Source organism: Manis javanica, chromosome 10 (assembly GCF_040802235.1).
Source record: "Manis javanica isolate MJ-LG chromosome 10, MJ_LKY, whole genome shotgun sequence".
Lineage (NCBI taxonomy): Eukaryota > Metazoa > Chordata > Mammalia > Pholidota > Manidae > Manis > Manis javanica.
Window position 1 is genome coordinate 34004149 of NC_133165.1, and position 16121 is coordinate 34020269.

The window sequence follows — 16121 nt, forward strand, 5'->3', positions numbered from 1 at the left end:
GGAGGGCCAACCAGTGGAAGACTGAGCAGTGAGGGTGCAGCTCTGCCCAACTCCACGGCCAAGGCAGGAGGGAGTGGGAAGGAAAGCCCCAGCTTCTCCATGCTCCCACCCTACTGTCTCCCACAGAGCAGGGACCTCCATAGGCAGAACCCAGTGGGAAGCCAGAGTGCAAAGGAGCCTGGCAGAGTTGCCTCCCTGGGGCACAAAGCAGGGGATTCAAGGGCAGAGAGTAGCTGCAGGGGTGGCAGGTAGAGGAAAATGGCTCTGAACCATTCTGCATGAACCATGGCTGCAGGGGTAGAGGAGGGAGTCCTCAAGGGAATAGACTGAGATGTCAAGGAGCTAACCTGCCAATGTGTGATCATCCCACAGGTGTGCATGCTGCTGAGGAGGCAGCCTTAGCACAGCAGAGAAAGGGTAGATAGCTGGTTAGTCCATGCTGTCTAGGTAGTCAGAGAGCATAATTTACTCTCCAAATGGGAGAAATGGGAGGGTGGCTGTGGTGATGGCGGTGTTCCACACCATCCTGCCTATATTGATCAACTAAACTGATAACCACCAGCTGTCCTACTGCTTTGTGCTGTGAATTCACAACCATAATGCTTGTGCATCTGGCCCGTAACGTGAGCTCACTGGAGGCTGAGTAATGTTTGGATGGAGGAAAAAAATTATTGCATTCAGCAATATGATCTTCAGTAATCGACAGCTGGTGATAGGAGAGCTTTCAATCTTTTATTTTGTCTTGGGCTGAGCAGCTAAGTCTGGTGTTTAGCTGTATTTTGTATTGATTTTCAAAATGACAAAGAAGATTTCCAAAGCTGTCAAACAAACATGAGACATTTATGAAATGAAGTTATGTTTCACAGCAATTTATGCTTTCTTCCTCATTTATTATGGATATTTCATTAGCGATTAGTCAGAAACTTTTGAAGCTAGCTTCGGAGTTTGTCATTTAGAGTTTTCATATCAATTTCCTTTAAACACAAGAAATAACATTCCTATAAATAAAGCAAAAGGCTAAGTACGTAGGCAGATAATGCAATGCGGAAAGGAAAACATAATTTCCAAACATAGGCAATTATGAAAAATAGAATAACAGAGTAGGCAATGTTTCAAATTAAGTTCCTAAATGCACATTTCATTTAAGCTTAATAAAATATCACTTATATTGCAGTAATACCATTTAATTATTAAAAATCCTATCCAACCAGATTAATAAATGTGTAAAAGACGCTTGTCTAAATTCTAAATTTTTCCTCCACTCAGCAGTCCCATTATGAAGACTATTTCTCATTTTAGAAAGAATTTTCCTTCTGTCCCTCAAAGACCTGCTGTTAACTCATTTTTAACACTGTAAATTATTTACATCAGGCTCTTGGAAACACAAAGCCAAATAAAGAATATGTCACTGATGCATCGTTTTATGTTTATTTTTCACTTACTGTATCTTCTTGGGTTCGGGCAAATTTTAAAGAAACATCCCTCCTAAAGATAGATAACTATATTTTAAGGAAGGAAACCAGCCTGTGCTGGTGCATATACTAGGTTCCTTCACAGACACTGGGCATTTTATCTTAAATTCTCTTTGCAACAAGTCTGCAAGGCAAATATTATTGCCCCCATTTTACAGATGAGAAAGGTGAGGCTGGAGAGAGTCGCAGCAAGTAAGCAGCAGGGCCTGCTCTGACCCCGTGTGTTCTGCTTCACCATTTTGGGTATTGTGTAAATCATGCCACTAAATCATGCTGCTAAGGCAACTTGTAATGATCACCTACTCTAATTCCCAGCATTGCTGTTCATATCAAATTCCACTGCCTTATGATTTGGCTTTTGTTGGATCATTAGCAAGCTTAATGTCTGATAACAGCAAGGGGACCAGCCCCCTTCCATGACACACTGTGTGAGTGTATCTAAATTGATGGTTTTATTAATCAGTGACACTCCATGGAAATTCAATCTCACAGGGTAAGAGTTTGGGGACTTGGCAACCAGACAGGGTGTGCCGGGGAAGTTTCTGTGTTTAAAACACGTTTTTGGCACGGGGAGGGCTGTGCAACACAGAGAAGACAGGTAGTGATTTTACAGCATCTTACTACGCTGATGGACAGTGACTGTGAAGGGGTATGTGGGGGGGACTTCGTGAAGGGGGAGCCTAGTAAACATAATGTCCTTCATGTAATTGTAGATTAATGATACCAAAATAAAAATAAATAAATAAATAAAAATATAACACGTTTTTGAAGTTTCTGCCATCCTTTTGTGGTTGTTTTTTACTCCATGGTTATTATAATCTCGGCCTTGTGACACTAAACAATCAGACCTCCGTTGCTCTGTGGGATTTGGGTTGGGTGGGAAGGATGTTTTTATTCCACAAGATTCACTGCTTTTCATCATGTTTGGGCTTTACAGCCTTTGGACTCAGAGGAGAGCTTCAGGGATTCACTCGGCCACTGCACATACCGTGTCTAGCAAGTCACAATGATGAGGCCCAGACCCTGAGAAAGGCAAGACCATTAGCATACTTACAGAAGAGCTCAGGACTTGTAAGGCTGTTTGTGTGTGTAATGGGGATGGGGTAGGAAATGACAGACAGTCCCTTCTGCTCTGAACTCTGGAACAAGGAGGTAAGGGACCTGTACTCCCAACACTATCCACTCCAGACCTTATGAGACACTGAAGGGACTTTGATCCAGAGACCCCTGGCCAGGCCTGAGAATGCCCCCTGTCTGGGTCTCAACCTCCAGGGACAAAGCTGGCTCACTGTGTGCCATTAGCAGAAGACCTGAGGACAAAAAAAAAAAAAAACACAGTTGTGAATTTCAGGTCATCCATGAAGGGATGCTGTCACTCCCTGGCTGCTGGTCATTACTGAGTGAGGAGGGGTGGAGGCATACAATAGCACCTGCATAACCTTTTCTGTCTTCCTTTTTTTAATTAATAAACTTTACCTTTCAGAACAGTTTCAGACGTACAGAAAAACCGAGCAGATAGGGCAGAGAAATCCTACATACCTTCCTCCCCACACAGTTTCCCCTATCATTAACATCTTGTATTAGTGTGGTTCATCTGTTCCAACTAATGACCCATATCAATGTGTTATTATTACCTAAAACCCACAGTTTACATTAGCGTTAACTCTTAGTGTTGTATATTCTATGGATTTGCAGAAAAGTTTCATGCCATGTATCTACCATTGCAATTTCATATAAAACAGTTTCCTCGCACCAGAACTGCAGTGCTATGGACCCATTCCCTGACGTTTTTCACTATCCTGAAGTTAAGCAAAAAACATATTCTGGAACAAGAAAGAATGAACAAATATTACACTCCTGATGGCTATGAACATTCTGTGACACCGATCTGGGCTGGTGAGCAAAAACTGTGATAGCTGGGAAACTGAGATGGGCGAGTGTAAAACAGGGCTGTCAAGGGGGAGTGGGGCCAAAGATTCCTTCTGGAGGGAGGAATAAGGAGGAAGAAGAATAAAATTTTCACTGAGTGATGTCTGCACCCAAGTGTAATGCCTGCTGTGTCTTCACTCTTTAATCCTACAAGGAAGGTATGATAATTATTCTATTTTACAGATAAAGAAGTGCGGGCAGAGTTTGAGCAATGCAAGCCCAAGGACACAGAGAAAGAACATGTTGGAGCTAGGATTTGAATTCAGGCAGCCTGGATCAGGGAATGTGCTCTTGACCTGCATCTTAGGCAGGAGTTAGCTGCCTCATTTCATCTTGTTTCCACCACAGTCCTGTGGGATGGGTGGGTTAGTTATGGTTCAGATGTTACAGGTGAGGACATAGAGACTCAGAGAGGGTAAGTTACCAGCTCAAAACTGCTCAGCTACATAGCTGTAGAGCCTGGGGTTTTCGCATAAAATCTGTCCTGTCTGATGCCCCAGTCTGTGACCTTCTCTGCCCTATGGTCCTGCTTTCTCTGAGATGGAGGGTGGGTGGGATTTAGCTCTTTTCTTCAGCTGTACAGTGGCTGCTGCAATTGTTCCAGGGGGGAGGGAGGCAGTTTTTAAGAGAGGCAGCGACAGGAAATTTGGTCTATTGTTTGAAACAAGAGGTGCAAACAAGTCTCCGCTTTGAAGTGCTGAATAACAAATTCTGCTGGGAATGGAAAGGCGAGAAGCTACAAGATTCCCGAGCTGGTGTCAAATACGCACCGCGGCGGTGGAGGGCAGGAGGGAAGAGGAGGCCCTCCGGGAAACTGGGGCAGGATTTGTTTGAGGAGGACGTGTCTTAAATAGATCAGGCTACAGAAGACAGCGAGGGGGGTGGGGGATCATTTCTTCTTCCTCTTTTTTTTTTAAGGGAGCCCGTTTTTTCTAGGAAAACATAGCGTCCAAGGGTGGGGGTAGGAGCTACAGGCTCAACAGCAAAACGCAGATCAGTTCCAAAAGAAAATCAAACCAAACTCCACCACCTGGTCCTATTTGGTTAGTAATAAAATGCTATCGGATAAACGGAGCTTGTGTAAACTAATCCCACCTCCCACTCAAAGTCAGTATTAAATTTTGAAATGAGAGACGGTAAGACACCGAACTGGGAATATCTTGCAATCGCTTTACTAACTGCCCGCCTTAGACCGATAACGTATCCATGACCCCACCCTCCCAGACGTACTTGTAGCCAGAACGAGATTGTTAATCAGATACTTCCCCAGACGGTCCATTAAACCAGACTTCCCTAAAGTGAAGGAGTAAGAACCCTGGGCAATTAACAAGGAGATTCCCAATGATGACTAGGAAAACACACCCTTCTCCACCTGCCTAGATTGCTAAACATCCCGTCTTCCTGTACTTAAGGGGGACTTTTGACTCTCCCCATTGTTTCTCATTTGCAATCGATATCTCATTCAAGACCAAGATCAGGTTATCAATTTTTATAATAGATGCCCTGGACCAGGGCGTCTGGACCTTCACTGCTGCAGAGAAATGTCTGGAGACAAAACTTCTCCGGGGAAGAAGTGCTGGCAAGCAGGCTGCTGCAAGGTAAGACAGAGAGATCCCTCCTGGGGGGCAATACCTAGGACTTCCTGAAGGGGTGAAAGAGGCTACCTGTCCGAAGGCCCTGGTGGATTCTGACCAGGCTGGGGCCCAGGCGATATGGAGTAGCTGCAGATAGGTCTAGGGCGGTTTGAGAAACCCAGGCTTTGGCTTACCAGTGAGTGAGTCCATCATATGGGAGTCCCTTTACCTTGCTGATCTTCAGTTTTCTTGTATGTCCAACGGGAATAAGGCTGATTTTACAAACTGGCTGTGAAGATTAGAGATAAGGCTGTGTAAAGTACAGGACAGATGGCAGGTGCTCAATGATCTTAGCTGTTGTTATTTGGTAGTGTTATAGCCAAACACAATTCTTACAGGTTTGTGACTTTGAATCTGGCCTTTCCACCCTCAGGACATCAGTAGGTAGGTAATGAAATACTCTGTGGGGCTCTATTCCCAATCCCCTTCCAAGAGATTATATAAATGTTTTATTTGGGGAAGCCTCGCCTCGGAGGTCTCCAAAGGGGAAAGAAATCTATGGGAGGTGCATGGCTGGGGAAGAATGGGCTGGGTGCCTCGGACCCTAATGTCTCAAGGGAAGAATCTACCAACTGCAGCAGCAAACCTGCCTGCTGTGGGGGTTTGCGGGGACTTTTCCTCCATCACATATTATTTTCTTGAGCACATCAAATAATCTACAGGAAGGAACGAAGTACATGTTGTTAATGCCTCTCAGCCAGATTTTAAACTCTCTAGGACAGAAGCTACCGCATTCCATTTGGTTTTATATACACCCCTACCCCGAAACCTTACCGTCCCACCTGCTCTCAGTGCGCATGCGTGCCCGCCCCCCTCGCCCCCCCGCCCAAGCACACGCACGCACATACATGCTCCCGAACACCAACCAACCTGATCCAGGCTTCAGAACAGTCACAGATGTAGGTTGAGCTTATTTCCCATCACGTTTGGGAAAGCAGGAAACTTTGCTTCTCTATATGTGGTGGTGGCTGTTTCAGTCCCGATTTCTGAAATAAAGGTCCCTGGGTAAACAGGCCTTGAAGCCGAATGTGAAAATAGCCCTCGCCAAGGTTAGATCTGCCAAAGATTTCATTCTGTTTATAAGTGCTTACATTGCCAAAATAAAGAAAGCTGAAGGATTATAATGCTCTGTGGTATGAAGAATGTATGTCAGGGAAGTGAGAGGCATTAATAACCAGCAATGACATGGCACAGAATGAGAAGGTGTGAGGGGTAATCCTCTCTCATTCTGGATTTCTTCCCATGGGGCTCGGCTCTGTGATGGAGAAAGAGCAAAGAGCTCCCTCAGGATCCAAACTTGGCCCTCAGTAAATATTTGTTGGAAAAATAAATAAATAAAAGCATCAATTACTTAAGAAAGGCATTTGGGCGAGAGCAGCTGAGATCACATCATTGAAATGGGGTGGGGGTGGGGGTCAGGAAATTGAGCAGGTGCTTAACAGCCTGGTTGAGAAATCCAATCTTCCCCTCAAACAACCTTTGGGTGCTCTGAACCTCAGTCTGCCTGTCTGTAAAATGGTACGAAAATATCAGCAGGACTGCAGAGAAACAGTGATAGGGTATGTGGAGCATTTTATGCAGGTTTTCTTACTTAATCCTCCCCGCATACCGTGAGGTGTGCACTTCTGTTACGGAAACTGAGACTCATTGAGGTTAGATTACATGGCTCAAGGTCAAACCATTCTTCCCCAGAATGTGAAACCACCTCTGACCCTGTGACTGTGCGCTTCAACGCAAACCTCCTCTCCTTGTAGCTCTGCTGTTTCTATGCTGATTGGACTGATTAAGGGAAGGGTCTTTTTTAACACAGTGCATGGGAAATGGGCACTTGAGTGGGAACGAGTCATTCTCAGGAATCACACATTGCCTGTGGCACTGTGGCACATCGTCCAAAATGGCTGACACCCACTTGCCCCTTCAGAGATGCCACCAGCTTCTTCCCACCTGGCCAGCCTGTAAGATGCCAGCCCAACTCCACCTTCAGGGCTTGTGTCAGCACTTCATCAGGTTCTTTCCTGGTTATTGTTCGTCTTCTGCTTAGCTGAATTTTTTTTTCTTCATACATATTATTGCCCTATTCCCATTGAAATGGTCAGCTTCTAAGGGCAGGAACCCTGTCCACTGTTTCTTTGTTTCTTTATAGTATCTGACACAGCCCTTTGCTCAACAGAGAGTGTTCAGTGATTGGACAGGACACGTTCCAGCATTACTGGTGACGTCCTTATCTGCCTTAAAAAAAAACCTTTGTAAAGAACACAAGGATCCACACAAGCAGTTTGGTGTTTGGCACTGGATCTGCGGTGCCTTCCTGCACTGACCGTAATGACTTCAATTTCTCTCAAATGCCTTCATATTTTTTATTCACTTCAATTAGCATTAATAGAATAACACTTTGCACCTTTATGGGATCTTTTGTCGGAGAGCTCAAAAGCATTTTACAAGAAAGTATTAATTATTCCTATTTTACAGGCAGGAAACCTGAAGCAAAGGCAGTGACTCAGTGGCAAAATTAGGACATGAATTTCCCTCTGTTTTCAATTGTCTATTATAATCACTAGATCATACTACCCCTTCCGGTTAGAGTTAAATTACTGTTTAAAGGAATGATTCTTTTCATTCCTTTAACCATCCTTGTTTTAAATAATATTTGCTATTTTCCTCCATTACAGAGGTAGCAAGTGCTTATGTAAAATTATACAAAATACAAAAACGTTAAAAAAACACTTGCCCATGAATTCATTGTCCAAAGACACCCACTGTTAACATTTTAAGTGTGTACTTTTGACATTCTACATGGTTATAGAATATGCTGTTCATTATAGTTGAGCTCACACTCTATCCTGTTTTCTTCTTATAAACACTTTCCTATGTCATTACATATTTTGCTAAACATAATTTTTAATAGCTACACTATGTTTCATCATTTCTTTAATAATTTATATATTATTAGGCATTTTGGTCATTCTACTTTATTATCTTTTGGTTTGCTTGTTTCGTTATCAGAAATATCTCTGTGATGAAAATATTTGCATTTTAGACTCTTATTTCAACATTTATGCTTTTCAGATTAGGTATGTGTGTGTGTGTGTACATGTGTCTGTATGAATATTTTAATAAGAAAAGACAGCTGCTAGATTAGAGGCCCACTTCCCTGGCTTCTTACTTCTATCTTACACACAAACAAAATTTTGACATCTTAGGAGATTCTGCTAGCTCCTTAAACTTCTGAAGATATTATAATACAGATTCTCAAAACTGAGACTAGATCTAATATTTAATGTGAATGAAGACTGCAGGAATGAAAAAAGTTTTTTACTCTCTGCTAGAAATATCAGCTTCCCTATTTTCCATTGGAAGAAGCTTTTGAAACCTTACAAACCACACTCAGGAAAAAAATAATATACAATCTGACAGTGCTTACGACAAAAGAAAATTGAATTATATTTCATGAAAACAAATCTTCATTCAACTCCAACTGTACAACTACAGAGATGTGTCATAAAAGATCTTGTGGAGAAACAAAACCATATTTTGCTTCATGTCGTGAATACAATAAAAAAAAAACATGTCTCTGCCCTGTATGTCCTAGCACCAGGGACATAGTTGTGTGTTTAAAATATTGGATGGCATACTGATATAGTAAGAGCAATATTAACATTGAGGTCAATACAAATAGAATGCATATGGCTTCTATCTCCCAGGACGAAAGAAAAGGAATTAATGTAAGGTCTTAGCACAGAACTTGAACTTTACATTAAAGAAGATAATAATAATATTTATATAGTACTTTACATATTTCAAGCCCTTTCAAGCTACTGACAATGTACACTATTAATTTCTAGTGATTCAGCAATGACATCAGTGAGAGTCATATAAGATGGCTTTTATTTCAATTGTGTACAGGAAGTATGTAATATGACATTTAGGTAGGCATCTTATGATGAGGAAAAGGTAAAAAGGAATAAATAAGATGTGATGTTCTAGTGAACTCTAAATCCCAAGGAAATTTATATTAGCATACATATAAGTTTGATAAAAAGAGACTAGGGATGTGTGGCAGGTGAGGTGGGGTTTGGGAACATGTTGGGTGATGAGAAGCCCCGGGTCCTTCTAAGGAACTTGGAAGTCCCAAAGCATGAGCAGTTGAGCCCATTAAGCTAGACGTAACTTCCAAGTGTAAGACTGAGCTCTATCTGAAAGACTAAGCTGCAAGCTTTCTTGTTTAAGACCAATGGCGGAGAGCAGAATGCAATCATTAGAGGTGTGGAAAGATACCTAGGGTTAGTGGCATGGACATATGCTGTCCAGAAGTGGAAGGCAGAGTTGAGTGGTGGGCCAGAAGTTAAGTCTTTGAAGATTTCAAAAAGGGTCTTGGGGACTGAGAGATGCCGTCACCAGAGCAAGGCTGAGAGGGTGGTGAACAGGAGAGGCTACTGTTTAGAAATCATTATAGTTTGTTCTCACAAGTTTGGCAGGTTCTTGGTACAATTACATAACTACACATACATTTGGCGTATAGAGATGAATTATGTAGTATGCATGTAATTACATGTAGCAAAATGTGTACTTTTATTTGGTGGGTATTTACATAGTACAGTGAATAGTGAACTTAGAAATAATTAACATAAAGTATTACTTAAAAAACAAAACAATTAAAAGTAGTTTGGTTTACTTGAGCTCAAAAAAAAAAAATCTGGAATCTTCCTTTATTTATTCCAGTAGTCCATGCCAAATTGTTCTGGAAGGCAGTCACCAAAGACAAAAGGAAGACAGAGTAATTTCCCTCTGTTATTCATACTCTTTTGATTTAAGGAAAAGGCCTTTCAAATTTAAAGTGTCTCAAAACTTCTGTCTGGCCTTAGATAGTACTAAATTTAAAACATATACAAATGCAGTCCACTTGAATGAATACCTTGATATAATTTTCAACTACTGTATGACTTATAAGGAGTATGATTCATTTTTACCATGCATCAAAAAGTAGCCATGTCTTTGTTTATTTGTGAATAAATTATATTGTAAACACTTAGCATCATGTTTAGTATCTGGTTATCTGAAATAGTTCTTGGTGAACACTATTCAAGACTAGTTCTTATTTGGATGCAAAACTATTCAAAAAGTCAATTAAGGTTTTTGAATGAATTTCTTGAGTTTTCTTTTTAAGCATATCACATTGGACAGATTTCTGAATTTTTTTCATTGTTCTTGGAAGTCAAGTTAAGAACTCTAGATTATTCTCCAACTTTTTCTGGAGATAAAGTTTCCAGATAAGAACTTCATTTTATGAATTCATTACAAATAAGATCTCAGAACATAAGGACTCTTTTTTGTGAGGGATAAAGAAAATGGCTTTAAAAAAAAAAACAATGCCATACATTGTAAGACATTTTTTTCAGTTTGAAAGAAATTCTCAATGGTTAATTCCTTCAAGGAATTAGGGTAAGTGTATGAGAACAATTACTAATTTGGAATCTTTAGAAAATAATGTATTTTCCTTTTGGAACTACCAAAGGAGGACCATTTTAGTAATAATTAACTCATATAGTATTTTAGAGAATTTACCAATTTTCACCTTAATGGATTAAATCAATTATATGTAGATGTTGGGAGGCAGAAGGGTCTACTAATGGCAGGAGAGTAGGCAAGTGTGAACTTCTAAAAGTGCTTTACAATTTTCTGTAAGTTGCATTCACTAATATTATGTGGCCACAGGATATTTCTTAGACAAAATAAAATGGGTCCGGAAAGAAATTTAGAAGCTGTGGGCTCACATATTTGTTATTTAGTTGCCTTATTTGGTGCTAAGTTGTATTTCATTTAAAGATAGAAACAACAAACATCGTTTTGGCCCATACTGATTACATGGGGCTTGATTTCGGAAAGCTGAGGATAACAAATTAGTCATATAGTTGTAACTATGTGCTTTCTTTCCCTAAAGATCCTGAAAGTTAAGAAGTAAAAATAATATGTCTGGATTGTTTTCTTGTGAGCAGTTCTAAGTACCATTCGTTTCGAGTCAGAGTTTCTTGGTACTGGGCCAGTTACACTGCTAATCTGCCTCTTTCTCACATCTTGTTCTGGGGGGTTTACAGACATTATTCTATTGCCTTTGTAGATGCTAATGGAGATATAGGTCCTAAAACTTTCCCATTTTCTGAATATTTTATACAGCACACAGCTTTGTAGATCCTCTACGTTTGATGTCTAGATCTGCTACAATGGTGACACTGACAGTCAATCTAAAAAAAAAAAAGCCAACAACAAAGGAAACAGTCTTTAGAAATAGATACAATTTGTTCTTATTCTATGTGTATACTCAAGACTAATAAAATGTACTTTCACGACTTTTTTAGGTCCCTGCTGACTATTTCACTCAGTTAAGATAATTTTTGATTGGTGTTTATCTTGAATTCCATTTTAAAGTAGTAACATTTTCTGGTGCCGGCATAGTTATTCTAAACTTTTTTTCCTTCCGGTAGAGATCAAGAAGCCTTGTATAACCCAAACCTTTGGTAGAAGAGCTACCAAATCTAAAGGCTATTTGAACAGAGCTTAACCTCTGGGCCAGTCAATGTAGTGTTTCTCCACTAAGTCAAGTTAACATGTAAATAATGTAAATATAACCAGAAATGTAACAAGGGTATTTAATACTCATCAGATTTATTTCTAAAATATTGCAGTGGATTCAGAATCCTGAATTCCAACCAGATGTACTTCTGGAGTATTACACAGGTCATATATATTTAACTTTTTTGGTTCAAACCCAGGGGATCGACACGATAATTAGATTGAGAACATCTGCATCAAATCCAAACCATTCCCTGATAACTTCCTTGAGCCTTACCCACCAGAGGGGCTTTTTTTTTTTTTTTTTCTTTTCTAAGTCCCGGCACATTTTATTTGTCTAGCCACCTTTAGGGCAATTCCAAGGTCTCGCCTGCCTTCCACCGCACAAATAGGAGGGGAGGGCAGACGTACCACAGAATCGGTTGATACACCGTTTCGTCGGGACCGGAATCGCCAGAGGTGGTAATGCCGTTTCCCGCCAGGGGCCTGCCTGGCGCTGGGACAGGGCGTGGCGGGGCGCTGGGGGCGCCGGTGGGCACGTGCGCGGGAACCCGAGGACGCTGGTGTCGGGGCGCCGCTGCCCTCTACTGGGCGGCGCGGTCGTAGCTGCAGCGCGGCCGCTGGCCCTACGCACGCGGGCTCGGGCGCCCCACTCTGAAGCGGCCCTCGTGGTGCCCAGGTCGGGAGGGCCCTGCTCTTCGCGGCCTTACGACATCTGGGACCCAGGCTCCCGGCGCACCCCCCGGCGCCCGCGCGCACCCAACCCACCTGCTGCCTCCCCCTTCTACTGGTCAGAGCAGCGGAGGGGACGCGAGGGAACCAACCTCCGTACCTCAGGAGCCGAGCGCTGGCGAAGCTGAGCCGCCCGCTCCGCAGAACGAGACCTGGGGGCATGTGTGTCCTCTAAATCTTGGGGACTTTCATTTCCAGCCCCTTCATGCAAAAATGCTGAATTCACTCCAGTGATTAGCGCAAAGCCCTCGAACTCAGTTGGAAAAGTTATATCCCACTTACATTTTCAATTTTGCATTCCATACAGATTTTATTTACATGTAGGATTAAAGAATTTGGAGATTTGTTTTAACTAATTCCCCCTTAACTAAAGTGCAGGAGACTAAAAGTACGGTACTCCTACTGGAAACTCAAGCTCACACGTGTGTGTGTAATCAATTAAAGACGATAAAACGTGTGTTTCTGCGAAAAAAAAAATCAAAAGTGAATTGACTCTTTGGGTTAAACTTTAGCATTTCTGTAAACTAAGGACCATGCTTTTGTGTTGTAAGTGCATCCAGACTTTTCAAGTTTCTGCACCCGAAGGAGTGGAAACCGAGGTGTCTGAACTGCAGGAAGTTTCTGGGGCTGTTCCGCCGAAGCGGTGCGGGGGGACACAACTGTGCTGAGACTTTTCCTGTCGTGGCCTAGGCTTACGCGGCTCGGGCAGATGGGAGCCGCTCGGACCCCTGGCCGCCGGGATGGCGGGACAGGATGGCGCGGCGCGGGGACCGCCCGGCTACTCTGCGGAGAGTTAACGTGTGCAGCGACAAGAGGGTCAGGGCTGGCTTCCCCCATCTTTGCGCCCCCCAAGTGAAGCGCTGTCCCTGGCTGACTGGGTCTAAGTCCGGCTGGGGCGCAGAGAGGTGGGTGTGCGGCGGTCGACGGCTAGAGCGCCTCACACACGCGCGGTCGCTGGGCGCCCGGTCCGTGCGGGGTCGGAAATCGGGCAGGTGGTCGCAGCGGCTCCACGCGCTCGGCGCCCCTCCGGAGGGCGAGAAAAAGCGGCGCTGCGCCGGCGCCCGCCCGGACGCGGCGCCAGTCCCCAAACCAAGGGCCCTGGAGGGGCCGCGCTCGGCCGCAGCCGGCGACCGCGACCCCCGAGGGCCCGAAACGCGCCCCAGGTGAGCCGGGCCCGGGGCCTCCCGCGGGGCCCCGGAGCCCCTCCCGCCGCCCTCCAGCGCCCCCTCGAGGCCGGGCCGCTACCCGCCGCCCGCCGAGGCTGGGGGCCCGGGAGGAGCGGGGGTCGCGGGCCGCCGGGGGGAGGGAGCAGGGGCCGCGCGCGCGCGAGGCCCGGCGGCGGCCGCCGCGCCCTCGGGCTCCGAATCCGGCTCCGGCTCGGGCTCGCCATGGCTGCGGCGGCGCCGTGAGGAGGAGTCCGCGTCCTCCGTGGCGGCGGCGGCGGCCGGCTCCAGGCCGGGTTTTGGCGCCGCCCGCCTGCTGCCTCCTGGCGGCTCCTGAACTCCAGCCCCCTCTCTATCAGCCTCTCACTCCGTCTCAATATGTCTCAAGATGGCGGCCAATGTGGGATCGATGTTTCAATATTGGAAGCGCTTTGATTTACAGCAGCTGCAGGTCAGGCTTCTGCTCGCTCGGCCTCTCGCCCGGGGGTGGGGGCTGCGGGCGGTCGCGGCTTCCCCCGAGGCCCCGGGCTGCCCGGCCGCCGGGGGGCCGCGGCGGCGGGGAGGAGGGGGGTGCCGGGGAAAGCGGGGCCGAGTCGGGGACAAGTCCCTCTCGCTACCCGGCCCCCATTGATAACTCGCTTGATCAGAAATTGATCCTCTTTGTTCAATTCATCGATCAGCCCAAGATGGCGCCGAGAACCGCCGCCGCCACCGCTGCCCCCGGTGTCGGCCCCCACCCCGGGCGCCCCCCCCGGCCCTGCAGTGCCGCCACCGCCGCCGCCGCCGCGGGACCGGGGAGGGGGCGGCCCCGGCGGCCCGCGGGGTGCGCGCGCGAGCGGGCGGCGGGCGGCGGCGGCGGCGGGCGCTGCGCTGGGAGGGGGCTGTGGCCCGGCGGCGGCGCCCGGCCGCGCGCCCCGCGCCCCCGGCCCGCCTTATTCCCGGGGAAAGTTTGTGGGGAGTTGCTGTGGGGGGTGAAGCGCCTGCCTCTCCAGGAGGAGCCGCCGCCGCCACTGCCGCCGGCGCGGCGGAGCTGGGGCTGGTGGCGCTGTGGTGCCGCCGGCTCGGGGGAGGGTCAGAGCGGCCACCGGCGGCGGCGGTGGCGGCGGCGCGGCCCGGCTCCGGCCAGGCGGGCGGGTGGCCGGCCGGGTGGCCGGGCGGGCGGGCGTCCGCGCTCGCCGGCCCCGGCCGGCCCCGGCCGCCGCGCCCGGCTGTCAGCGGGTCGGGGCTGTGCCGCCGCTCCTGCACCCGGCGTCGGACTCCCCGCGCGGACCCCAGGGCTTGTTTATCTCCGGGAGGGCGTCCCGGGGACCCCCCGCGGCCGCCCAGCTCTTTTGTGCACCCGCCTGAGTGGCGCGGACTGGCTCCTCTTCGGCGAGGGACTTCGGCAGGGGCGCTTTGGGGAAACTTGCGGGGGACGGTGGGCGCCCCGCACGCGGAGCCCGTGGGTCGGGGCGCTCAGGAGCGCCCTGCGTCTGCGGCCGCGGGCGGAGGGCTGCAACTTTCCCGGAGCGCAGGCCCCACGCGGCGCTCCGGCGCGCTGTCTGCCCGAGCGGGGGACGCTTCCTCCCCGCCGCCTGTGCGGGCGGCCCTCACCCCGCGCCCAGAGGCTCCGGCTTCCCCCAGTGACCCGCCGGGTCCACTCTGGCGCTCTCCTCCGGGCCCTTGCCCTTCTAGCACGATCCGCGGGCGCAATGGAGCGCGCGGCGGGTCAGATGCGAGATGCCTGCTCGTGTCGGGTTCCCGAAAGCAGAGCCTTGGGGGCCCCGCTGGAATGCGGTGTGCCGCGCGGTGGTCCGCGCGCCGAGACCCGGGCACCGCGGGGACGTTGTGTGGGGGCTCCCCATCCGGCGCCCGAGCAGCCGCCGTGCCCAGGGGGCTCGTTCCTGCCTGCTACCCCCCACGTAGAGGAGAGGCGCGCCCTCGGGGTCCGCCCTGAACCTGCCAGCTCCGCACTCGAGGCTCCTGGACAGCCGCGGGATTCGGCCAGGTGGATGTTGTGCGTAGCCGGAGCCAAGTTGAAGGTGAGCGGCATGTGGGCCAGGAGCTCGGTGAGCGCTGGACGGGTGAGAGTTGGGGGCGTCTGCGCTTAGACGGGCCCTGGGCGGCCTGGCGTTCTGAGGGGCCCCCAGGGGCCTGCTACTGCTCCCCACTCTAAAGTGTGCGTGAATATAAACTTGGCCGAACTTTCCTGTCCGGGAGGACTGGTGAAGTGACCTACAATACTTTTAGAAGGAAAGCAAATGAACTCCAGATGCAGGCTCGTATGAAATGAAGCAGATTGGATTAAAACATATATAAATGGAATCTGACAACTTTAATTATATATGCTTGTTTTCTGTTCTTGCCTACGTAAGAACGATAAAGCAGACTCATAGTCGTTATGAAATTTCTTCAGATTTCTCACTTAACTAGGAGGAAGACTATGTGAAATATGTATTTCCGATAAGATTAAAACTTAAAGGAGTTTGAGTATTTATTGACTAAAATAGATTACTCCAAAGTGTTCATTGTGTAAATTAGATTCCTGAATGTAATGAACACAGCTGAATGGCATTTTTGATAAATTGGCCTACCCTGTTTTAGTAAAAATAGCTCCCTTTTACCATAATTTAATTCTTGTGCTT

The 16121-nt window shown here is 47.3% G+C and overlaps 1 protein-coding gene and 1 long non-coding RNA gene across 15 annotated transcripts in view; one reads left to right on the forward strand and one right to left on the reverse strand.

Moving 5' to 3' along the window:
- Positions 1-2464: 2464 nt before the first annotated feature.
- On the reverse strand, positions 2465-6017 carry LOC140844050 (uncharacterized). Its single transcript, XR_012122183.1, has 3 exons — positions 5906-6017; positions 5170-5264; positions 2465-2782 (listed from the first exon to the last, which is right to left on the reverse strand). It is a non-coding gene; the product is annotated as an uncharacterized lncRNA (long non-coding RNA).
- CUX1 (cut like homeobox 1) overlaps positions 4790-16121 on the forward strand; it is a 370873-nt gene continuing 359541 nt past the window's right edge. For 3 of the 14 annotated variants that reach the window (XM_036998749.2, XM_073215151.1, XM_073215152.1), the window contains exon 1: positions 13624-13948. In XM_036998749.2, the coding sequence (XP_036854644.1) occupies positions 13886-13948 (63 nt within the window). In that variant the 5' untranslated portion in view covers positions 13624-13885. Of the gene's footprint in view, positions 5000-13622; positions 13949-14012; positions 15519-16121 lie in introns of those variants that run through there. The other 11 variants (XM_073215150.1, XM_036998750.2, XM_073215147.1 and 8 more) reach the window with 9 other exon arrangements.